The 26,759-nt window shown below is 42.4% G+C and overlaps 1 protein-coding gene across 2 annotated transcripts in view; it reads left to right on the forward strand.

Annotated features, from left to right (window-relative positions):
- The window catches only part of tmeff2a (transmembrane protein with EGF-like and two follistatin-like domains 2a), a 149,709-nt gene that overhangs the window by 68,527 nt on the left and 54,423 nt on the right, over positions 1–26,759 (forward strand). For both annotated transcript variants that reach the window (XM_008285546.1, XM_008285547.1), the window contains exon 4: positions 4,441–4,467. In XM_008285546.1, coding sequence (XP_008283768.1) covers positions 4,441–4,467 — 27 coding nt within the window. The remainder of the gene's footprint in view (positions 1–4,440; positions 4,468–26,759) is intronic.

Consider the following 26,759-nt stretch of genomic DNA (forward strand, 5'->3'; position numbering starts at 1 on the left):
TTATAACCCGGCACTGTATCCAAGAGGACATAAGTCTGTTTGTTCAAACATGTTGAAAATGTCAACAGATTCCATGGGGGTGTGCAGACCACAGGCATATGAAAAAAAAAGTCTCATGACTGCGTTGGAAGTGTTGCACATGGGTTGTCTTTGCATTTATGCAGCGATGCAGTCGAGTGAGTTGACAGTTTTGTAAGAGAGAAGCGGTGCTGCCGGTGTTTCTAGTTTGTGCTACAGGCTGTGTGTGTGTCCCTGGAGAATCCATCGCAAATGCGCACAGGACACACGCCCCATTCAAATGTCGTTTTCACATGCACCATGCAGCTATCGTATCGTCTGCTTCAGCCGATCTTCTAAGACGCGGTGAAGAGGTGGAAAAGCATGTGCAAGTGATATGTGTGCGTTCAGTGCAGTATGTGGCTCAGGCAGGTTAATAACAGTTCCCCTAGAAGGTCTTTCTCTTCTTCTGTCTGCTTTTCACCATTTCTAATCAATTGCTGTAAAAGTTTAAAAGAAAAAAAAGAAAAGCTTCAGTCATCTATTTATTCCCTCCTTTTCTGCTCTTTATACCAACTCTCCAGTGACTCCCACAAAGTAAGATTGTGTGGTATCCCCTTTTTGTGACCCTTCATTTGGCAGACAAGCAGGTAAAAAAAAAAAAAAAAAAGTAAGCTCGCGCCTATCTCCCTCGCTATTTTGTTCTCTCTTCTAATGCCAGTCTTTTTCTCCTCAAACCTCTGCCCTTGTACAGATACTAAAGGTTTTTATTGATCTCCCATGAACCCCTTCTGACTTCAGCCTGATCCTTCAAGCTAAGCCTTTTCATGAAACACTGCACATTTAGTGTCCCACGTGCTCCAAGGTCACTGAAATCCTGCAGACTTAAAAGGGAGAAAGGCAGAGGAGGGGGTTTTTTTTGTAGAACATGTTCACAGATTTTTTTTTTATTATTTTCTCCAACATTAAAGGCATTCTATGGAGGTTTCTTGTGAGGAAATAAAGTTGATGCTTGCATTCGGTGCTACTGAATCCTGTGTACTAGCGAGGTCTGCTGAAGGAGGTAAATGGACAAAAGTCTGAGAACGCTGGTGAAGATGAATCTATTTTACATTTTACATGCAAAACGTATCTTGATAGCTGATCATGTGAGTTGAACAATGTCAGTTTGAAGTTGAATATCTGAAAAATGTTCATGAATTGATGACAGCAGCATTTGAGCTGCATGAACTCCACCAGTGGGTTCAAACCGTGTTGTCCCAACCTGATCTGTTGATGTTCCAAAGAGCTTCTCGTCATGTCAGGAATGTTTTTCTTCAGTCGTTCCAGTGCCCTATAAATGTTAAGTGCAGTAAAGATCAGGTGACTGTGGAGGAAAGTTCGTAGCAGTCGGCTCTCCTTGGTCTTCTTTGGTCTTCAAGTCAGAGCTTTGAGGTGTGTTTGGCTCATTATCCTGCTGCAGGAATCTTTCTACTAGAGGGTGGAGCAGGATGGAGCTGCTTCCCCTTGGTCGGGGTGGAGTCGATTGACTGCAGGTGTTCATCGACATGCTCTCTGCTGGATGTCTTAGCCCCCCTAAAGTGTCCAGTCCTGTGGACCCCTCCTTAAAATAGGTTTAGAGATGCTACTTGTTCTCTGACGGCCTTCTTTGAACAGGGCTTTTGCTGATTTGTGTATTCTTGGTTTAACAAATCTGTATCTATAGAGCAAAGCTGGATGTATCTCCTGATGGTGTGTTCACTTTCAATCTGCCTGATCAGGCTTTGGAAACAAGCGATCCAGTTAGAGTGAAGTGCACCGCCCCCCTTTAGAAACTTTCAGTCCATCTCTGACGTCGAGTCGTTTCTCTCCATCACAATGCTGCTTAGTGAGCAATTTTCTGCTAGAACGTCCGGTGCAGAGATATATATAACAGGTGAACAATGGCTGCATGTTGATTTACCTGAATAAGCCGCTGATGACAAGTCGATCAAATCCAGCTGAGTGTCATCTGACCTCAATGGAAAGAAACAACTCATGGAAATCTTACACAAAAAAGCCCATATTTGATAGCTGTAGAGTGTGACGTACTTTTTCTTAATTTTACACGTCTGAACTTTTTGTGGGCTGCAAGGTGGCGCAGTTGGTAGCACTGTTGCCTCGCAGCAAGAAGGTTGCTGGTTCGCGTCCCGATGAGGGCACCGGAATCTTTCTGCGTGGAGTTTGCATGTTCGTGGGTTCTCTCCGGGTTCTCCAGCTTCCTCACACAGTCCAAAAACATGTTGAGGTTAATTGGTGATTCTAAATTGTCCGTAGGTGTGAATGTGAGTGTGCTTGGTTGTCTGTCTCTAAGTGTAGCCCTGTGATAGACTGGTGACCTGTCCAGGGTGTCCCCTGCCTTCACCCTGAGTCAGCTGGGATAGACTCCAGCCCCCCACGACCCTAGTGAGGATTAAGCGGTGTATAGATAATGGATGGATGGATGTTGTAAATGCCCAAGCTTTATGATTGTATTTAGGTGGACACAAAAACACTACAAAATTATATATTTCTTTCCTCGTAAAACACGTCACTCCATTTTTTTCCCCCAATAGTTTAAATTGCAGTTCAAAACATACACCAAGACAGTGTATAGAGGTTTTCAGTGGATTTGTGCTTTCTATAATTCTGACCTGACACCCTGAGGATACATAAGAGGGATGTCCTTGGAGGTCACTGTGACAGAATGAACCAGAGCGTCTCCATTGTAATAATATTTGTAATCCGCTACTCTTCCATTCATTATTCTGCGATTAAACCAAAAATAGTCTGAATGTGGCTTAAAACTTCCTAAGCCGGGCGCTCTTGTTCCAGGTAGTGTACCAGTTTAAAAATATTAATCTGCAACTCGCCTACTGTATCGCTTATCTGTGTCCACACAGGAACAAATCACTAATTCCCCCTTCCTCAGTCCGGTTAGCTGCGCTGTAATCCCGCTTTCAGCTCCTGATGCTAATGTTGTCCCAAGATCCTGACACCACCTTCAAAAAAAATAAAAAACCACCATCTGCATCCAGGCTGCCGGTAGTCGGGGAGGGTTATAATGCTGACTCATCCTCCAAAATCAAGCTGTAAAAGATTGTATTGCACATTATATTGACAATGATTTATGTCCGTAATTTTCAGATTATTTGACTTATTTTAAAGCCGCTGTGTGTCGAATCGTTTTCTGGTGATAGCATTACTCATTGTACTGATGGCAGCTTTTGTTTGCACGAAAAAAAAGTGACAACTGTGGGGAAAATTGATGCAGTCTATTTGTTGCTTTCAGCCCCATTTTTGTCCATCAGTGTGTTCAAAACCCTCCATTTTTTTTTCTGAGCAGGAGAGGAATTGCAGCATTCATTCAGCTGTCTTACACAGTGCATTATATATTACGCTGGCATTATTTATCCCCCATCCCAGTTCTGCACATTGGGGCTTGGACCAAACCGCCAGGACATGAGCAGTCATCCATGGCCATTAAAAATATATATTCGAATTGTATATTTGCCAGTATTTCAATAGAGCGTTTAATTCTGAAGCAGCCTCCCGTCATTGATTATACTCAGACTTTAGCTGTTTGCTTTTAGACTGACTTTCCCCTGATACATCCAACCGTCTGCTGCACTGACCTCAGAGAATCAACACCGTGCAGACATGTTTTTATCCCATCAAAAATGCATTTTTATTGATCCAAACCTTATGTCCTGAAAGTATCAGTATCAGCTTGCTGGTCAGACCATGTGTTCCAGCCCCCACTTTAAAGCCTTCTTATAAACCCTTCTCACACGGGTATTCATATGGAGCTGAGGCATTATCCCCTCCAGTCCTCCGAGGACCCGCATGCGTCTGGTCTCTTGCTCTGTGCATTTTAGCAGATCACTTTATGCGGCAGCTCAAGTTACACTGAGCTTCCAAGTGCTCATGAGTATCCCTTTCACAGCTGTATTGTTGAACAGTTCAGTAAGCTCAGTGTGTTTGAGGGAGCTTTACATAGATTCAGAGGGAAAGCCATGGAGAAGGATTCGCTGACACACAAACACATTTGCAACTGTGCCGTCCCACTGCAAGGTCCACAGTCGGAGGGTTTTTTTTATCATCAGTGTTCTGCTGCAGAATGTAGAGGATGCAGGATGTTCAAAGCCTCCACGCGTCCTCCATCTCACTATCATCCTCCTTTCTGTTCTTTTTTTCCTTCATAAGTCTGACTCTCAGTATCACTTTCCGCACCATCTTTAGAGAAATCTCATATCGCTCAAACACATCCAGGAACACACACACACACACAGACGGTGTGTGTTTCTCCTGTGCACACACAATCACAAGCAGATATTCAAATTGGCCCAGACACACACAGTTACATATGCAGACACACGCTTATTCAGCTAATGTCTGTGGCTGTGTGAGCCTCTGGTTAATAACTGTGTTTGTTCTGCCTTGCAGATGCCGGCTCAGGATCAGGAGACGATGGTAAGATTACTCACCTCTTCCTTGAACTCCACATGCGCAGCTTTTTAATATGCTTTTTTGGTTGGTTTGGTTTTTTTTTTGCTCCCACTGTTTTCCACGACACGTCTTTCTCTAATAAACAGACACGGTGGACTGTAAACACAAAAAGTTTAGTTCACTTTGAAAGAATTAGAAAATGTGACGCTCGAAAACAGGAACTTTGAGGAACAACGAAACAGATTTGACTTAAATATACTTTAACTTCTAAGTTTCAGTGAATTATTAAAACCATCAAGATACTGAGAACTAGAATACCTGAAATATACTAGTTTTGTTAATTGAGTGAAGTTTTAATGTTGAATATATGCATTTTATCATTTGCACCTGCTGTATAAAACATTTTATGTGATTAACCAGTCACATGACTACTTGCAGGGTCACTTTACTGCTGTGTTGCTTGCTCAGCACCCTCGTACTGTAAGTCATTGTTACAGCGACAGGCAGAAAAAAAACAACAACTAGTCGGTGAACACCGCGGAGCATTTAGGAGTTAAAGAGCCAAACATTTCCCTGCGTTAAAACATTGCCAACGAGGAATGAACTGGACACGAACACGACTCCAAATGAATACTAATTTTACTCCAGATGGATGCGTAAATAGGCAACTGTTGGGAAAATTACTGCAACTTGAAAAACACAAACAGCCTTTGCTGGGTTGTTGGTAAATTTAATATCGTATATAAAATGGAGAATAACAGAGTTTGACCAGTTTCTTAGAGGAGAAGCACAAATGTAAGAGCTTTTATTATAAATAGAAAACTTGTGAATTCCCTTTCACAGGTGGTTATAGTTCATTTTAAAAAGTTTAATCCCTTGATTAGTTTTCCATACCATACAGGAAATGCTGAGTCCAACTCTCCAAGGACAAAAAGCATGAAGCCTTCTAGGGATGAAAACATGTCCCCTTAAATGAACTTCGTGTTTTCTTCAGACCCCCTTTCTTGGAACCTCATGCAGCCTGCTCACTAACATCCTGCTGATCCAACCCATTCACTGACACGCAATTAAATAAGTATATAATGATGATTTTGTGACTGGTCATCTTTTGTGTCTTTACCATCATATCTTTTATTACATCACAAAAACTAGAGTTTGCAAAAATGGTCTTTGCTTGCAGCTTCTGCAGTGAATGCTTATGTGAAGTTGACAGAACATTTTAAAAGCAAAATAAAGGCCTAATATTGGCAGATTATTTTCATACTGAACTAACATACATAGCCTGGAGGCCAACAGGAGCCAGAAAAATGCAGCCAACAAAAAAAGAAGCAAAAAAAAAACAACTGCAGTTCCTTGAATGTCCACTTGAGGCTTGCTCCAAAAGTGAGTCAATCCCCATCGTCCCCCATGTTAAAATGCTCAACTTTATAGCAGAAATTAACATGTTTACAGCCAGAAACCAAACATGTAATGGATGATGTGTCCATGTTTATGTGCAGTCTACACCTGGAAGGCAGGAAATTATTAGAAAAAGTTAAAATATGGTTTGGAAAATGGTTTTGTGTGGACAGATTTCAGTTACCTTTATCTCAAAGCATCCAACGATAAGTCTTTCTGATTTATGGTCTCAAATTCGATCACGTTTTTTTTCTTTGTTTTGTTTCTGTACGTCCTGCTGAGTAAAAAGTAGTAACAGCGACTGTTTTCAGCTGCGTGTGGACAATCAATAAGCTAAAAGAGCATGTGGGTTGGAAGGGAGTGATGGAGAAGAGCTTATATCTGCGGATGACTTTTTATGAATAACTTTTTGTGTGAGTAACTAATCGTGCAACGTCTCCGGCTGATTAATAACGTGTCTTTCAGCTAAGACTCTAATTTGTTGCCTAATTGACTAACAAGACTCGGCACCGACACGAGCGTAGACAATACACAGGCAGCAGTCAAACTCATCTGTCAGCGCGCCTTTGAATTCATGCATATATTTGCACTCACCCGTCTCCATCCTGCCGCATGTTTACCCATGCAGTTCCTTCATTAATTCCCACACATGGAGCTTCTCCAAGCATACTGTATATGAGAGGGAGAGATTGAAAAAGAGATTAGTCCTATCCCCCCCAACACCACTACCACCCCCCCAAAAAAAAAAAAAAAGATGGCAGACAGACGGACGAACGAGCGGAAATGAAACTGGTGCTAGGTCAACCAGAGAGCGAGAGAGAGAGAGGGAGAAGGATGGGGTGAGGAGGGTTGACAAAGAAATAGCCTGGGGAAAGTCACAAAATAGATAAGAGAACAGAGGAAACAGAAGGCGAGCGATACAGAGATTGAGGAAGAAGGAGGGCAAGGCGGCGGTAAGAAGGAGGAACAAAGTGAAATGTAGTTTATATATATATATGTCCACTAAACACAGCACATCTGGTTAAATAGAAGGACGCATACAGTGCGTTTTTACATGGATTATGAAAGATTGACATGCGCCCAAATGCTTTGTCTGTAATACCCTGTATGCCGGCTCTGTGCTCTGCTGTATGCTGGACAAAAAATTCCCGGGGCTGTTTTTCAGCGTTCTATTGCAAGTCATGGGCATAATAGCTGTAGAGAAACTAAGTATTCACAGAGTCTCTCTTCCATTAAGGATCTCTGTGCCTCGCAAGAGAGAAAAAAAAACAGCAAGGAAGAGGGCATCGTCAACAAAACCAAAGACAGATCATGCTCTTACAAGATTAAGGAAAAGAAAAGTACTTTTTTTTTGTGCAAGATCTGTAATTACAGGCATGGCAGACCTGTCGCACTTCAGATTCTGCTACAAGTTTTGCTAGCGAGACGAGAGCACCTCTTTTTTTTTTTTTTGTATGAAATAGAATGTGTTTGTCTACTAATGTACCCTTAGCATCCGAACCCAGTGTTGCTCGGAGGGGAAAGGAACATTTCATACTACATTAGTTTGTGGGCTTACGTAAAAAAAAAACTAAAAAAGCTTTGTTCACAATAGTGCATCCATTTTTACAGGTCAGGTTGCAGATTAATGCTCGCCGGCGGTTCTGTTACTCGGGTTAATCCTTATCTTAAAAGCATTTTCTCTTGTAATGTTAATAGAGAAATATTATGTTTGAGTACGATCAAATCTGATTTGCCTGTTCATGTGCGAGCTAAGCAGCCAAACAGGGTTACGTTCCAGCATAATGACCTTTTTTTTTTTCTTTTTCTTTCCTGTATGCTGATTTTTCTTGATGTTTTCATGCTTTTTGTGAACTTTTTGTTCTTGGGAGATGCACGGTGTCACCTTTGTTGTCATTAAATGCATATTTTAGATGTTTTTCCACAGGATTTATGTTGTAAAATGAGTCAGCTAAAAAACATTAAAAAGGACAGAAACAAACAAAAAAAAAAAAGGTTTTCACACATGTGTTGTCATGTTAGTGTGCGATTCATACAAATCCATTAGTCTAATGAAGTGCATGAATTACATTTTACGACGTTATTGAAAAATCGCCACCATTGTCCAAATAAAATGTCAACGAATGCTAACTCAGAATACATTTGCTCTCTAGGAAACTGTAGAAATTATTAGAAAAGTAAGAAAAGACACCAGAAATGTGTTCTTTGTCCCTCAGAAGAGACTTTTACTGAGATTTCAGTTCATAATAACAGCAAAAACACGACGACAGATTGCATTAAAAAGTTTGAATTCTAATTAAATGATTATATCATCATGAAAAACAAGAGCAGACATGACAGCGTAGCATCAGAGTGTGGTGTTATTGTAGACCGTTGCCCTCTACAGAAAGCAAGTGAGGAAGTTTTTTTTTTTTTTCTTTCTGAATCTCCCCATGAAAGCTCATTATGAACGCTCACCTTCTGAGACCTCTGGGTGGTTTCAAGTAGAAGCTTGAGAGTTGTCCTTATGCTCAAACTGCCAGATAAATTTGACGAATCGATCATTCAGGAGGGAAAAAGGAGACAATTAAGGAAAAATAGCTCAGGGCGGAGAGGGTATTTGTGCAGTAGAGGCGTGAGGGGGGAAAGACGAGGGCAAGGACAAGAGGAGGAGAAACACAAACACTGCCTATAAAGATAGAATCATAGCAGAGGTCAAAATAGATGGAGAGATACAGTAGAAGAAGAGATGGAGGAGGGAGAGGAGGGGATCTGGCAGACGTGGAAGAAGCTGCTGGTGTTTTATGAGCGGGAGAGAAGGTTAAAGCAAGTGGTTGTAAAAGGCGGGTTGGACTTCTATTGAAGGAGGCAGCGGTGAAGAGCTATCCCGGTGAAAATCAAATATATTTTAATGGCCACTGATAAATCTACACACATAAAACTTGGCTCGGCCAGGAAGTTGCCGATTTCATTGGCTTTGTATGTGTGAGTGTGTGTGTGTGCAGGCTAGCAGAAAGCATGGGTGCATTCATGCTTGTGTTCGCTTGTTTTTTTTTTTTGTCCCTCTTTCTTTTATCTGATAAGTGAGAACACAAGTCAACTGTGCAGGGAGATGCCCTTTGGACATGAGTCTAGTCACATGGCCCCTTTAGTCAGAATCAGACATTTGTCCAAATCAAATTGTACAGTGGAAAATTGAATTTCACTCACATGATCATGGAAGAACAAAAGACAACCGAAGCCTCAAAACCGAGAAGATCTGCGCGCATCTCAACAAGTGTATTTTTAAAGAAACCGCTCTGTGAAGCTGTAATGGCCATTTGTTAGAATGCCAAGAGAGATGAAAGTCAAGGAAGTATATTTCTAAGACTTTGTGCATAACATCTAAATAAAATGAGCTGGAATGATGTGAAAAAAAAAGCTTATTTTTTGAATTCACGTGGCATCATGGGTATCAGCAAGCTTCATCCAAACTGAAATATCTCAACAGCTTTCGGTTGGATAGCCGTGAAATCTCGTGCAGTAGCTGATGATAAAATACATGTGAGAAGCACAGAAAGCCTGAACAGAAATGGCAGAGATCAGACGGAGGCTATTGCCGCCACACAACCAATACAGCTCACCACTTACTGAAAAAGTTTCTGAGGGATAATTGTAAGTGGAGGTTACCGATTCCACAATACCGTGCGGCTGGAAGGAGCGCTAAGATTCTCACTCCGACTGACAGGAGGTGGTGGCGAGGAAGAGGAGCAGATAATAGTCCTCTGTGGAGCTTTTGAAAGGTTAAGAGAAAACAATGTTCTGCAGCAACGGATGTCATGATACCAAAAATCTCGCAGGATGTACAACTGAAAGTCTGTGACAGCATGTCGAGTACAAAAAATACAAATCAAGTGAATTTTTTTGTTATTTTTTTAATATACAAGTCACAGTGAACCTGCCGGTATTGATGCACGATATAAAAATTTTGGCCGATACCGATATTCGATATCAAGATTTCTGATATCGCCGATAACCGATACTACCGATGTCGATATTCAGTTTTTGTTCACGCCAAAAAATTAGTATAAATAAGCACAATTAGTATAAAAGAAGCCCGTACCAAGAGAGACCACATAGTCTTCTTTATTACGTAACAAAAGTAAAACATATTTAACATTCAAGTCCAGGATCATTTAAGTAGAAACATCTGTGAAATAGCAGCAATATCAAATGTAGAGACGAGGCGCTAATGTTAGACAATCATCGGCTAAATTTGTTCATCGGACCGATACCGATATATCAGAAAAAACACTAATATCGGCCGATACCGATGTGGTCGCCGATATATCGTGCATCCCGACCTGCCAGTGTCACTCCACATGTTGCTGTTAATGTCCAGTATCTCCAGTACCGCCACTTCTTATTGGTACCTACAGCACTATACAAAAGAAAACATGTTTTCAGAGACTTCGGTTTGATTTGGTTTTAAAGAAGTCGGTGTAACATCTGTGCAAACCGGCCACCAGCACTGCGTGAACAGGTGCCAGTGTGCAGCCCAGTCACCGTGACTCGCTGACCTATCTGACGTCGGATCCGCTCAGATTTGACCCATTTTCAGATGTTATCATACCATTAAATGCCACATCATTCCCAAACATATGGGCCGGCAGAGAGCTCATCCACCTTCCAGTAGACTCCGCAGGCCCTTATCACACCATTTAACAGAGCTCTGTTATCACCTCATTTAATGGTGATGGAGCTGCGATTTTTGCACTCACAAAGTGGAACAGGAGTTCGCTTTTGGATGTCGGAGGGATTTTGGTTCAATCGATTATTATAGTCTTTTTTCTTTTTTTTAGCCCAAGTGCTATTTTTACTTTCATTTTCACTTACTGTTTTTTGTTCTATTTGTGTTTGGTTGAATTTAGACGACAAAACTACTTTTGTTGAAAAGGATCATGGTTGGTGTTAACATACATCCTGTATCCATGCATCAGGCACATGAATGCAAAAGGTCACCATCATGATCAGGGTTGTTTCTTTATTAATGATAACGCACCTTCTGGTCTTGAAGGTGAAGGAGGCCCCTATTGGCCCCGATATATGGGAATAATGTGAAATGGTTATATAAAGGGCTACTAATGTCTGAATTCAAATTTATGATGGGAAATACCACTGAAAAATAAGTCGACCTTTATAATACAAAGGAAGCACTCAAAACACGTCAAGAAACAATCATGTCATTTGTGTTAAAGACAAAATACGTCACACTAAATTGGAGATAATTTGATTATTTCTTAAACGTTATACTTCATTGCACTATTGGAAATGCAACCAGCTTTGGAGAACCTTTTGGGAAGTTCTCGAGTAACCAAACCTGTTGGTGGTGCCAAAGTTAACACAATGCATTCTCTAGTGACCTTTAATGTTGGTACCAAATCATGCTCCAATAGTTGTTGAGACGTTTTAATTATCTCATAGAAGCACTTTAAAATATGTCAGTAGTCTTTTTTTTTTCTCTAAGGACTGTAGAGAATTTAGTCTCTTCATTGAGGAGGTCAGCCGACATACTGACCGTCCACCACCACCCATAGAGCCGTACTTCCCGGCTAAGAACCAGTTCATGGAGTTGATCACTTCATACATTTTATAAAAATGTTAGTTTGCCAACCAGTAAGTTCAATTATTCACTATCTTGTACTGAAAAACACCCACGTGTACATCACGTCTGTGCTTTCTTCGTGGCTTTTTTATATTTAATATTAAATATCTACTTTTTGAAAAATCTTCAAGTAGGCCTCTAATTAGTCCCCTGCAGAACCAGCTAGAACACTGGTTAGGAATCAGCGGGACTCTCCCGCCTCAAGTACCGAAGTCAAAGATTTAAACTCAGTCATGCTCTGCGGGCTGCTGGCATTGAAGTGACCTAATTTCAACTGCAGTATCGAGGATAACTCTTATCTAAATTAAGTGCTTTGTCAAGGTCAAAACAGTGTCCCGTAACTTATCAGAGCCATTTTTCTGTTTGAATGGTAGAAAAAAGAAAAAAAAAACGACTCCATTATGAGTCCTTAGCGGCAGGCAGAGAACGTCAGGACCGTCTACAGTCTAATTACCAGTATTTATGGGGCATTCTTCTAAGTATCACTTTCAATCTTTTCAGCTACCTGATTTCATTTGTGCGTCTCTCTAATTATTCCCTGAGCTTTGTTTGGGCACACACTTTTTAACGCATTCGTCTTTCAGCACATCGAGATCAGTAAACACGACGCTTGTATTCGACTGTTATTCATGACAAGCGTATCACTGGATAGATAACAGCATTAGATCTGTGCCTCTATATCCATACGCACACGCGCCACGCCCCGTCTCCACTCTTTGTTTAACACTTATTTTTCTGAGTGTTGACTAATGAAAAGATAAACACTGCGCTCGGCTTAATTGAAATACAATAGCCTGATTGGGGTAATTAATCTAATGATCAGACCCACAACACTATGGATTTGCAAGCACTTCATTAATTTGAATTAAGGCAGAGGCTCCACTATAGTGCAATTATGAATTCGATATCAATTGATCTTCTTTAGTCGATACGCAGCAATGCACAAAAAAAATGGTTATATGAGGCAGCGCCCCGCACTTTGTTATTGCATCGACTCTTCAAATATTGTGGAGCAACGTTTCCGAGCAAAATTTATGCAGGGATTCAAAAAGGAGCTCCAGCACAGTGCAAAAAAAACAAGCCTGATGATAACTAATGTTGAGGATAGAATAGAATAGAATAGAATAGAATAGAAGAGAGTGGTGAGGTGCTGAGGTAAAGCAGCCGGCTGACCTGTTGTTCCCCTGGTGATTGTTCCTTCCATTCCTGCCTCAGCAGCCTCCACAGCGACGAGCTGCTGCCCCAGTCACACTGCTATTGCTATGGTAACCAAGTTAGAGGTTTAGGGAAGTGAGTAATCTAATCTTCCCACTTTGTGGCATAGCGATAAGGCTCACCACCGCCAGCCCACCCGCATGTGTGTGTGTGTGTGTGTGTGTGTGTGTGTCCTATTCAGTTATTCTATGCTGCACATCTTACGCACACACACGCTCACACACACACACACACACACACACACACAAAACCTATCTAGCCAATATGTTCCACCCTAATAGGCAGGTGAAAGCCGAAGGGTAGATAGGCTTCCAGCCTTGTTGAAAAGTCTGAACCTTACTGAAGTTGACATTCTGCACCAATATCCTCAACATTAAAGCAACACTCTGTTTATTGCAGAGGTTTAGCGAATCGACTGGAAGCAGAAAAGTTGCTTCAGCATTTTTCTGCAAGTCATCACTGAGGCGATTGTTATATTTTACAGTAATGACGAGCCGAATATCACCTCGCGGTCCCCCGACTGATTGGTCACGCGCGTGTCGACGAAGCCTCTGGAAGCAGCGGCGGGCACGCTCGGTGATCATGGTGTGGTTTGTTTCCTGCTATTTGTTGCAGAAGGCAGCAGATGTTGCACATGCTCTAATAACAGACTACAGTGCATCAGAAAGCCCAGGCTTGTTTATAACGCAGTTCCACATTGAATGATTAAAGTCCAATGTCAAAGTTTAATACCGGTGCACGAGTTAGTGCGTCCCTCGTGTAGCAAATCAGAAAGTAAGGCACTGGACGTTAAAGTGATATGTGGGTGCATGCAGACCTGTACCTGCAGTGTTTATTGTCGTCATGGTTGCTAAAAATCGCTGGTGCTGATGTGATGAAATTGTAGTTGTGATTTGCCAACATGTTTTGTGGAAAAGATTCCTCAGCTTAAAGGCAGATCAGAGCCACCTCAGTGACTAATATCTCTCTCTGTTCTTTCTTTAAAAAATCTGATTTAACCCCTCGACCCTGACAGATGCACTTTGCATCAATTCCACATCAATTCTTCTCGGCTGACTTGCTCTATACGTATTTACTGCAGTGAGGTGTAGCGCAAATCAAATAATACTGCTCAGCTTGACCTTTTTATCTTTGTATTTGCCTGTCTGCACGACAAAGCGCTGGTGATAAAAAATATTGTTGAATTTACATCAAATGTAATCATAGTTACAACCTCCACACAGCTCCTCGCCCATTGCTTTTGCTGGAATTATTTACATTATTGCACAGATTTGTTCATTAGGCACTAAGCGCATATTATTTTCCAATTTCAAAGTCGTACAGTATCCAATCTCCCCTTAATAAATTACTAAAAGATATCTTTACTGCCAGCATTTGATGGTGAGAGACATCTAAAAAATACAGCTATTTCATAATTAGAGTGTTTTTTACCCTTAATATAAAGGTTAATATAGAAATTTTGGTAATATTTTAATATCAAATGATGACTAATCTGGATAGGCTAGACTGTTCTAAATAAGAAGATTAAATAAAATAATATAGATACAGCTCAAGGGCGCAGTTGGTTAGCCTCACAGCAAGAAGGTCGCCGGTTCGCGTCCCGGTGGGGGCACCGCAATCTTTCTGCGTGGAGTTTGCATGTTCTCCCCGTGCAGCGTGGGTTCTCCGCGAGTTCTCAGGCTTCCTCCCACACAGTCCAAAAACGTGTTGAGGTTAATTAGTGATTCGTAGGTGTGAATGTGAGTGTGCTTGGTTGTCTGTCTCTAAGTGTAGCCCTGTGATAGACTGGTGACCTGTCCAGGGTGTCCCCTGCCTTCACCCTGAGTCAGCTGGGATAGACTCCAGCCCCCCACGACCCTTGTGAGGATTGAGCGGTGTATAGATGATGGATGGATACAGCTTGTATGGCAGGCCCTTGTAATGCCCAAACTAAAAATTCAAAAGTAAAGGTCGTGAAAATCACCCTGACAACAAGCCCAGGGCTCACAGGAACCCTACGAATGAAAGAACAGATAATATTTAACATTCCACAAAATGTATTTACAGATTTTGATAGTGCCAACTGTGTAGCTGAATCCAATCAAATACATGCCGATGGGAATTAAAGTCCCGGATAGAAGGCTTGGACAACATGTGAGAATCTACATTTCCCCCTTAGAGTGCATCACCTGACAAGGAAGGGCATTTGGATTTATTGTAACGTACCTCAGGGTAGTCCCTACATGTTCAAACAGCATCATCCTCGGCTGGGGGGGGGGCTCCCAGAGCATACGTTCAGCCGGAGTGCATAAGAAAAGGCTGGGCTGATAAGCTTTTATTTTGGCGCGGGGATAACGACGTAATCTAGAGCGAGAGGGATAGGATCTGCAAATGAGATGGAAGCAAAGACGTTAGATCCCTTCATCCACCCCACGTTCGCCGTCTCTTCACCCTCCTCGCTCTCCTTTTCCATCCCTCACCTCTGCTGGTTTTGCTTTTTCCTCCGTTCTCTCCATGGGAACGTATCCAATCATACCACTCTGAAATTATTATTGAAATTTCGTTTGCCCGCCTGTGTGTGTGTGTGTGTGTGTGTGTGTGTTGGCGTGCGCAGCGGGGGCTCTAAATGAGATGAGTTGGAGTGTGTGTGGGGGGGGGAGGCGGCGAGGTTCAGACAGTATCTGGCGTGTGAAGGGAATGTAAACGGCGAGTGGCAGCCGCCGTGTGTCAGAGCTATCAGTGGAGGTGGGTGAAAAGTGGGACGGAGGCTGATGAGAATAGCAGGGTCACCTTTGGGCCAGCCCTCACTCTCACCGGCATCAGGGATTTCATTGTCATATTTTTTTTTTTTTTTTCTTTCTTTGTCATCCTCAAAATAATGGAACAGTGCTGAGGAGGAGAGCGGCACGGGAGGGGAGAAAGATTGTGGAAAAGGGAGGAATTGGGATAGAAAGATGGGAGGATTGGACTCTTTTTTTTTTTTCCTGTAATGGCAGGATTTGACTGGGATTAGGAGAGGGAATCGGCTGGGCACTTTAGGAAAAGAACGGTGTTATGTGAGAGGGGAAATGGCCGCCGCTGCGAACCGGCCCGTCCGGTTTAAGCTCACAGTCAGCAGTTGCGAAGTCTGACTTGAGAAAATGAGACTGTAAAAGTGTGCTTATGGCGGTAGTATTTCATAACCTCAAAAACACGGCAGATAATAAAACAAATGACAGATTGTAACTCCATCATCCGTAGAAAGTTGGCATACCGTATATCAGCTCGGTTATATTACGCCATAACCATCTGCTGTGTACAGTCTTACAGTGCGAGTGTCACGGCTGTAAAGACAAGGGAAACGGATAGGATGTCCCGGATAAATGAAGGCTCATAATCCAGCGGTGGTGACATCCACCTGCCCTTTTGGCTTCCCTGGGGATTTGAGGTCATGCAGGCCTTTTGTAATTGCACAGCTTCCTCGGTTTCTCTGGCTTTAAAACATACTGCTATCTTTTAACATCATCACTACTATTATGTCATTAACATCTCAGGTTTTCAGTCACCATGGTGATATGCCTGTGAGAGATTCTTAATTTTTATTTATTTTTTTTCCCTTTCTACATAGAGGAGAGCAGCTCAATTGATGTTGTTCCCTTTAGAGTTCTTCCTTTTCCTAGATTTTTTTTCCCCCACAAGTTGCAGTTTGGTCAAGTCCCAGATTTCTGTAATCACACCAGCTGTCATTTCCTTTGTCACCAGCAAGCCAGCACAGCTCATTAGAGAGCGCAAGTGCCGGGATGATGCTAGCAAAGCAATTTGAGGTGCGGGCTCACAGAGATGCGTTGGCCTCAATTCCAGGTGGAAAGAAAGAAAGAAAGAAAGAAAGAAAGAAAGATCACAAAGCTGGTTCCTCTTGTGGGTCATTCTAGCGGGGAGAAGAACATTTTCTCATTTGCTTGAAGATAATTGCTGCAGTTATTATTCTGCTGATGCTCAGTTAAGCAGTAAACCAGAACAGGTCATTTTATATGGGACTTATATTCACAGCTAAGATTTAATATCTGCCGGACACCTTGTAGCTATTTGTTTGTGTGTGTTTTCTCATCGTATTGTTTACAGAAGCCGTTATTACAGCGAGCGGAACAGTTCCTGTCTACAGTTACAGAGGGCTCCACTCAGGGATGCATAGATACTTCCATTACTTATTAATCTGACTTGTAATTTCTTGGCTAATTTGGTCAATAAAATGTCAAAAGGAGGCTGCGTGTGTCTCGTTTAATCTGCCTGACTGTATAAACCTCCAACTCATTTGCTTCACTCTCATAAGAAAAGCTACAAACTAAGAATATTTGGCTTTATTTTTTTTCATCAAAGGGATAAAAACAATTAATTGATTATCCAGCGGTTCCCATTGGACACCCGTTTCAGATGTTATCATCCCATTAAACGGTTGTTATCACAGCAGATCATCCCAGCACAGCCAGTAGGGACGTCCTCCGCTTCCTTGTGGGCTCAGTAGGTGCGTTATCACCCCCATTTAATGGAGCCCTGTTATCACCTCATTTCCCTCATTTTAACCACATTTCAGCATTTTTCAGCAGATGAAAAATGTGAAACCGTCTGCACACCAGTTTTGCTTCAACAGTATTTCCCCTCGCCTCTCAGTGTGTATATTTTCCCTCTTAATCAGCCATCATAAACCAAAGCAGCCATTTCTGATTCTTCTCATCGTCAGTGCAAATGAGCTTTCCTCTAACTCTCCAGAGGCCTTCCGCGGCGTTGTGCTCCATATGTAAACATCTGAAGGCTGTTTATTTGTGGGCTTCGGCGCTCATCTCGGGAGGAGTGGGTGAATCCCTCATGGCATTAAAGTGGGGGAAACTCTGTGCGCGCTAAAGGCTTTGTGTTTTGAGAGCGGCAACTTCTACGCTGTGCTTTGGGAAAGCCCGGCGTGGCTGGCGGTTTGTTTACATCAGAGATCAGTTTTGAGGGTTGTAATGGTGGATCGGTGGAGGGACAGTTGACTTGTTTATTTGCTCAATGAAACTGCGTCTACGGCAAAAGCCGTGCAAAAGTCTTCAGATTTAAAAGGGTCCCATGATGACTAACGAATACATTTATTCACAAAGGCCTCTAGATATTACAGTACATGAAAAAATACACCTCCTGACTCATGGAGAATGTGCCATTTTGGGAAAAAAAAAGAAAAAGAACAACAGCTTGACACATTTTTTTCTTTCGTCCTCCTCAACAAATCCTGCACAGTTATTTTAAATGGATTTTTTTTTTTTTTTTTACGTGTACACATCCAAAATCAATCCAACTCTTCTCCTTTAACGTCAGTGTTTTTAAAATATTTCTTCCCAAAATACCTTTCAAAAATCTCCTGAGTGTGTGTATTCAACTGTAATTTCCAGGCAGAGATAATAGTGAGCCTCTGAGTCGCATCCTCAAAGACATCTATTTAGGCTTCTCTCTGTGGAGCATTTGGTATCTTTTGCTTCTTCTTCTCCTGCGTCTCTTCCTGTAGGATGTGTTAAATGTAGATGGAAAATAACACATTATTGGAAAAAAAAGAAGCCCCCATTGTTTCTTGCTCTTGAACATTCGATTCGTTGTGTTCCTTGACGGTTCAGACGGCACGTTGTCTTTTCAACTCACCTGCCGTCTCCCAAGAATCTCACCCACGTGCTTCCCCTTCCTCACTCCAGTAACGCTAAAACACATCCTCGTTGGCCTCACTCAAGGCTGATACACCTGGTGGCACAACAAAGGGTCGAAGGAGCACTAACCAGTCAGCAAATGAGCATCAATGCCCTTCTGCCCTACGTCCGGCTGTCTGGCAACAGCATTTGTCTTGGAAGGTGAGGATCAAACCGCACCAAGACCTAGCAGATGAGAGATGCAAACAGTTAGAGGATGGTGTGTTGTACTGTCTGTATGCAAGGGCCTGTTAGAATCCATGTGACGTAAATTTCATCAGTCCCAGAGGCGGGTCTCTCTGTGGATGCTCTACTGATGAGTGGAATACTTAGATGAATCTACTGCACATGTGTGGAATGAAGTCTTCCAAGCAGACTCCAAGTGGACCAGAAAGTAACATAATGACAACAGTTACATGTCTTTGTTTTCCATCTATGTGTTAAAGGTTTTAGGCCAGAGTCTCTGCTTTCCAGCTAAAATCACGTCACCCAACCTCAGACCATATTTTGATTGGTATCACTCCATCCTGTTTACATCACTGAGCTTACGTTGCCCTCCTAGGATACAGTGGAGGTCAATGCGGTAGAGGTCACCTGTAACCCCCTTTGATTGGTCCATGATGAGTCCTATATCATCGCTCTGATCGGCTTATGATGAATCCTTTCTCCTGCTCTGATTGGTCCCCAAAGAGTCTTTCATCTATTCATTGGGGTACCAGCTTCTGATAGTTTCCAGAAGCTGAGAGAAAAGGTGCAACCAGTCAAAGTAGGATCTGTGATCATATTAGCATCATAGCTACTCTGGCAGATGGGAGTGCAAATAGTTAATGAGTATGGAGGAAGACAAAGTAGTCCATCTGGGCTCCTAAGTGAGTGAACAGAGGTGCTGTGGACCTGTGAGCAAAACACCAAGAAAAGAGGGCGTCCACTTGTTAACCCAGAAGAAGCCACCACGCATTTGGCCATCACGCAGACTCTAGGCAGCATATCTCAGGGGTGCAATTAAGGGATATTAACAGCTAGTCCTACATACCAGACCTAACAACTAGATAATAAATGATTTTCAAGGACAGCTTGTTTTACTCATAGCCGCGTTGAAGTACAAACTCCACAGTGCAAGCATGGATACTGCAGGTTTCACACTAACCTCACCTTGAGTTCTTTCAGAGTCCCACAAATGAGGCGAAAGGAACAGCGAGGACGTTAGAGTGACTGTTAACGATATTTCTGCTGTAGATGATGATGTAACAATTATCACATTTTGAAAAGAGTTGAACCTCTTCTTGAGCTGCTGCCATCAACTTGTTAACTTCCTCCCACACAGTCCAAAAACATGTTGAGGTTAATTGGTGATTCTAAATTGTCCGTAGGTGTGAATGTGAGTGTGCTTGGTTGTCTGTCTCTAAGTGTAGCCCTGTGATAGACTGGTGACCTGTCCAGGATGTCCCCTGTCTTCACCCTGAATCAGCTGGGATAGACTCCAGCCCCCCGTGACCCTAGTGAGGATTAAGCGATGTGTAGATAATGGATGGATGGATGGATGGATGGATGGATGTGTCGCAGTGAGACTCATGAGCGTGGACTGTATGAAAATACAAACGGTCACGTAACCCCAAGACAACAACAATTCTTTAAGCTTCTTTTCTCTGTTGAAATATAAACCTAGCACATTTTTCCTAAGTGTACAATACAAAAGCAGACTTTCGTTGGCAGAATGTAGTTTATTATTGCTGTTTTTTTTGGGGGGGGGTTTAAACATTTTTGTAAAAGTTACAGAAAACATTAAATGAAGGATTATATTGAATGAAAATACAACATTTCGGTCTGTTCGGATAAGATCTCCTTGTGAACTTGGTCCAAACGTGCAGTTTTTTTCCTGAATATAATTTTCAACCTTTGTTGCACTGTGTTTCCTTCATTAGACTGTTTCCATCGCTCTCAACGGTGACTGAAGGTAAAGCAGAAATATCTCGCATTCATGAAATGTGCTGTTGGCTCCTATTTTTTATTTTTTCATGAGCACTTTGATGCTCTTTGAATGCGGGCTCGTTTTATCTGGTGAAAAGAAGCTGTGCTCTGATTTGGACTTTGTTGCTTTCGAAAAGTGAAAGTGTTTCCTACAAAGTCAGAGTCTTACCTTTGGTGCTGGAAAAAACATGTTTCTTTCAAAATGTAAATCAGAATGCAGTTTAGGTGTACAGGAGCATCATTTTTTTTTGTCTGACAGGCGTGATGCAATGATTTGGATCGCTATGGCCACCAGAGGGGTTTGTCGCTCGAAGGGGAACCGCGGCATTTTTGGGCTATGTTATGGCGTTGCTTTGCGGGACAGTCTCACACCCAACCAGAGCCAAAGGAAGTATGAATATTGAAGTCACATTGTAGAGAAACTCCAAATGAATGCTAATGTTGCTCTCTATCTGCCATGCATGTAAATGAGTCACAATTTGCAAACAGGTTAATGTAGGTTTAGCCAGACTTGTGACTCATTTCTTTCCGAGTAAAATGTGGACTGCACTGATAAGTTACCTCTACTTCATTATATATTTGTTACAGCGCAGACATTTGTGCATTCAGATCAGGTGCTGACCACCAGCTCTTGCCTTTAGTCCTCCCTCCCCGACTATTCATGTCCTCTACACTCTCTTTTCTCCAACTCCTTTCCTCTCACCTGGTTTGGTTTCCAAATCTCCATTCCCTATATCTCTCTCTTTAGCCCTGGCCAATCCTCTCTTGTGGTCTTGTGCACACAAGATTAGCCATTAGCTCTTCCTTCTCCACCCCCCGAGACCAGACCTTGCCACCAGTCACGCGCCATCCGGCTGTCCAAGGCTCCACTCCAAGACTCAGCGGTGTGAGATTGGCCCCACAGGCTGGGGGTGAGATTAGACGTGGCACGGCGGGGCTCAGTGGGCAGCCAGCTGACACCGGTGGAGCTGGTGCAGAGAAGTCGCAGGCTGGAAGCTGACATTTCCTCAGATTTTCTGTCACCGCTGCATAATGGAGCAAGCAGGTGATGGGGACAGAAGGAGCATTACTGTGCCAAAATCCCCAATCTATGTCTTTTTCCAAGCAGAGAAGGGACGTGAGATGTGGAATGTCAGCTTGCGGTGCACTCAAAGGTGTTGGTGCAGATGTATGTGTTGCCCAATGGGAAGAAGAAAAACCTACCAGTGAATTAATTTTTTTTATCAGTTGATATGAGGGTATATTAGAATATTAATCAAGTTCTGTTGAGCATAAAGGGTTGCCATGTCGCACAACAACACTGCAGTCTGGATTAGCGCCAGATTGGTGTCTTCAAAAGTTACTGTTTAGTTTTTCTTCTACAAAATGTATTTTCACTGATCTGTGATGGTGGGTTGCATGTAGGTTAGTTATGCACACAACGACCACTGGTCCATGCTGGATTGTCTTACTCAGAGTGCATCAATTGAAATGTAGTGCGTACTTTAAGAAAAAAAAAAAAGGCTGTTGTCCACTACCTTTCAGTTTTGCTATGCTAGGAGTAGCTATCATCACCACTTGTGTCCAGAGGTGGGTTTGATCCATAGACTGTATAAAAGATGGACGTAGCTACCGTGACGTCACCCGTTGGTTTCTGCACTGAGAAAATGAAGCCAGGGTTTTGCTACTTCCTGGTTGACATCTTGGATTTTTGGAGCCAGTGACGCAAAAATCGTCGGAGGGCGGCGGAGCCATAGGAGCAGCGATTGGTCAGACGGATTGAGAGGCGGGCCCTCTCTGCCCGCCCACATTTACCGCCTTCTGCTCGCTTCGTCTGTATGGTCGCTGCCGACTGTCAATCAAGCCAGCCACGCCCCTTGCCCCGCAAAATGTTGACGATTTTTTAAAAATTCAGTATTGATTTATTTTCAAATTGGCCACCTGATCTCTGGACTTGACCATGAAAACTAATAAAAAAATCCTGAGCTGTAGGAATGCAGTATTTGGTGATCTGTGATCACTTCTTTTCCAATTCAAGTCTATGGGAGCCAGGGCGTTTTGGAGCCAGCAGCTCCTGGACGTAGGTTTTTGACACTTCCGGGTTGGCTACATTTTTCAGGGCCGTCCATCTTTTATACAGTCTATGGTTTGATCACTTTAAAAACACCTGAATCAATTCTTTCATTTCAACTTTCATCTCCCCCTCCTGGCAGTGAAGACTAACAACACTGTCGACGCTTTCTTGGTCTTTGCTCCAAATTGCTTTTGTCTCCATCAGTATAGTTCCTTCACTCATCTACTCTGACAAATAAATCCTGGCTGGTTGATTTAAAACGCCACCGGTGCCCCCGTGTCGCAGTGTTGCCATATAAAGCAGATTTAAAACCCCAGCATTATGCAAAACACAGAGAGCTTTATCTGGTGCTGTTGGGTTTAATCAGCATCGTTTTAACTTGCTTGTCAACTGTTTGAATGTAACAGACATTTATTTGCATGCAAAAGTCCAGCTCTCAAGCTTTAAACCTGCAACAATCCAATAAATCTGAGCACAACACTGACATATAAGTGCTTTTTAAGTTGATATGGTGAACTTATTAGTCACCTATTTGCACATTAAGCAGGCAGTGAGCGACGTTATAATTCATTTTGGGGTTTGTGCACTTGTAAGTCCAGCATCGAGCCTCCTTTTAGCTCTGCTCCTGAGGGAAAGATTGGGCTCTTGCTGCACTAGGTCACCAGCTAGTTGCTAATGCTGCGTGTCTTGTTGTTTGTTGCGGCACAGGTAGTGTGCACGGAGTTTATTATAGATTTTTCACTGAGACCAGCTGCCTGCTGCGACCTAAAAAGCACTTTGAGAGTGGCTAAGTGAATCCAAGCAGTAAAATTGCAGGCGGACAAAACAAAAACAGCGACACGTCCTGTAAAAACTGAGGTGAGCTGCGGAGTTAAGTTATAATTCTGGGTGCATTAGTCACACAAAAAAACAACTCTTTCAGGGACCTAGGAGATCTAATTGATGGGTTGAAGATATGCATTGGTGCTTCTCTGAGTGCTTGATTGCTAATTTCAAAATTGAAACATCTGTTGTTGGAGACTGTGTGCCCTCACACTGTGTTGTTCAGTACAACTAAGTTTGTAGCTAATGGCAGCATAAATTGTCAGCAGAGTTTGCTTTTGACATAAATCTTCTTGCCGTTTCCAAAGAACGCTCGTCTTTTCCGTGTCATCTATCAGACCGTTGATAACAATGGCACATTTGTTTTTCTGAGATTTTATTTAGAAGGGGGCCGTCCATTTTTTACATGACTGGCATTTAACTGACTCGAAATAGCGTTATTGATGATGTGATTAGCTGTTTGTTGGAGTCGAGCGGCGGGCCCTGCTGACAGTGTGTCAAAGTCGCTCATGTCAGGCTCAAATGTTTCCCCCAAGTCGTCAAACACAATGCTGTAGTTGTGCCCGCTAACGTGACACTACATGTCTTCGTCTGCACTCGGTGAAAGCATATTTTTGGTTCCTCACAAAGATATACGCAGCAAATTTCTTTTAGAATACAAGTGAATGAAGTGCTTCTAAATGGCTCAGAGCAATAAGTAGTAAAATGAAAACGGAGCTTTTGAGACAACCGTCGAATACCGAAAGTCCAAGTGAGCACAAAAGGTTTTTAATAGCAGCTTGCGACGGGAGGGCTGCTCCCTTTCTGACACGTTGTTCAAGATATCTGCTACAGTGTGTGTATATGGCAATATTTGAGCAGATCTGCCTGTCTGTTTGAAATACGAGCCCCGAGATTCAATTCTAATCTGGACAGACGCCAGTATAACGTCAAAGGAAACTTTTTTTTTTTTTTTTTTAAATGCTGCATTAACATACTGGCCAGTAAATACGGGCCCTCGGGGGGGGGTAGATGAGTCCATTTTAATTTGTTAATGAGTTGAAGTTGGAGAAGGTTGAGTTACTTTATAGTCAACTCGGGTGAAGAAAGGCTTTGTGATACCCACTAGCACTGCCAACATGCCCTAAAGTATTCAATAATTCCAATTCTTCTCCAGGGCTATTGGCAACCTCGGGCTGACATTTTCATACTAAATATTTATACGCACATGGAAATATGTTCATATCGTGATTTCAGTATTGATTCGCAGAATTTCATCTTTTCTCCTTGAACTTGTGTTTGTCTCTGGAGGTTGTACAGATCAGCCCCAGCATTAAAACCACTAACAGGCCAAGAGGAGGATGTTGATCGTCCTGTAGTATCGTAACAATCTGCTGGGAAACTTTGCTGGCATTTGTGTGGTTTCTGCTGCGTCATGTAACCCCGACGTAAACATCGCTGCAGACCGAGCACAACCCCATGGCAACAGCAGCAGAGGAACACAATGAGCCCAAGGCACTGACCTGGCTTCCAAACCATGCACAGACTGCAGAATATTAAGGATCCACTGCCAATATTGTGGTACCAGACACCCCAGGACACCCTTTAGTAGCCCCCTTGTCCATACCCCAAGAGCTGCACAATGAGGTGGTTTTATTATTATAGTGTACATCTGTGTGCTTGTACTGTACATACAAGAGGACACATGCTCTGTTTGTATTGATTTACCTGTGACGCCAATGTTTTCTGCAACCTTATGTAATGCTTAACCCCACACTTACCTTTATTCATGGTGAGGTTCAGTCATGATCTCTGCCTTTTCATTTATCCCAACGTAACGACCGCTATAATCTCCCATTTTACGATCCCCGTTGGAACATTTACCTCAAGCTGTAGAGATTCACACAAAAATTAAATTTGAATGTTGTCTGGCTGGATGTCTTTCTGTATCTCCCTTTTTCTCATCATCTTTTCTTTCTGCTTGAGGAATATCCACAGATTTTTTTTTGCTGCTTTCTAACATAAATCAGGGAATGCTTTGTAGGAAAACATTTTTTTTAAAAAAAGATACAAGCTTCTGAAAACTCCACTGAAAAAAAACATCTGATGGCAAGATGATGATAGTTCAAAGCCAGTGGCTGAGAGTGATACAGTAAGCTACTTGAGCATATGGGCAAAAATGACTTTTTATTATGTACCATTGTGATTACAAGCTATTCAACAAGCAAACAAAGGCTGTCTGGATTGCAGCAGCTCGGCTAGCCCTCCGTAATAACTACAACAAATGACACGGTATATAATTACACTGCTGGTCAAACGTAACATTAGCTTACAGAAACAGTCATTAGTCAGCTGCAGTCTTGTTTGTTTGCCATGTGGGCTGACCACTTGCAAGGAGAGGAGTGTGGTGCGCTGCCAGCTGAATGGCAGGACACGGATAAGCAGTAAAATATGAATGAATTTGGCTCAGGTTCCAGCTGGAGCAGGATGTTACCTTTGGTCTATCATTTGGCCGGCAAGTCTGCAGCGCCAGCTCGTGAATATAACAACAGCAACGCGAGTGGAGATGACAGGAGCAGGTTTTAAAGGCAGGATGTCTTGGCTTCACAGGCCTTCTGATCTTTCGTAAATGTGATACTGGCTTGTGTTCATATTAGAAGTAAGCAGATGTCTGCTGCTGTTACACTCAACTGAGGCACTTGCCATTTAAATACAATTAACCCTCCTATTGTGTTTGGGCTTCATTACATTCTCCCAAAAAAATGGTCTGCTGAATACAATAAAAGACATTTTCATAATTTTTCAGTTTTTTTAAACACCTATAAATGAAACCATTAGGAATAGAAAAAAAGAAAAACAACAAAACAAACTCATGGTAATAAAAATCACATCATATTTAGTGAGATAACGTTGTGCAATAATGTTCAAATTATGTTTCATGCCAATTCAGTTGTAGAGTGGCACACGGTAAATATAATCCCACGCACATGCACACACACACACTCACACACACACATGCATACACATCTTTTGTCCCCCAGCTGTGTAGCACTATATAGACTTTTCACGCTTTATTTCTCACATCACATCGCACAACTGGTGCAGCATACAGCACACAAACACATACACAAACACACCACCCTGCCAGACATGACACTTATTCATCTGTCTGTGATTAAAACCATTGTTGTTGTTTTTTTTGATAATAAATTGAATTTTTTTTATATTAAAGTATATGCGGTCAATTTTGATTCATAACAGATGTAACAATAATTGCTCATGTGAGAAAATGCAGGTTTTCGGTTAGATTCACTAGGTTCTTGTAGCCTAGATAAATATGTCAGTTGTGCCTTTTTAAGCTAAACATGATTCCTACGGGGCTGCAGGGTGGCGCAGTTGGTAGCACTGTTGCCTCGCAGCAAGAAGGTTGCCGGTTCGCGTCGGACTCTTTCTGCGTGGAGTTTGCATGTTCTCCCCGTGCAGCGTGGGTTCTCTCCAGGTTCTCCAGCTTCCTCCCACACAGTCCAAAAACATGTTGAGGTTAATTGGTGATTCTAAATTGTCCGTAGGTGTGAATGTGAGTGTGCTTGGTTGT

The sequence above is a fragment of the Stegastes partitus genome, unplaced genomic scaffold (genome assembly GCF_000690725.1).
Source record: "Stegastes partitus isolate 25-593 unplaced genomic scaffold, Stegastes_partitus-1.0.2 Scaffold408, whole genome shotgun sequence".
Taxonomy (NCBI): domain Eukaryota; kingdom Metazoa; phylum Chordata; class Actinopteri; family Pomacentridae; genus Stegastes; species Stegastes partitus.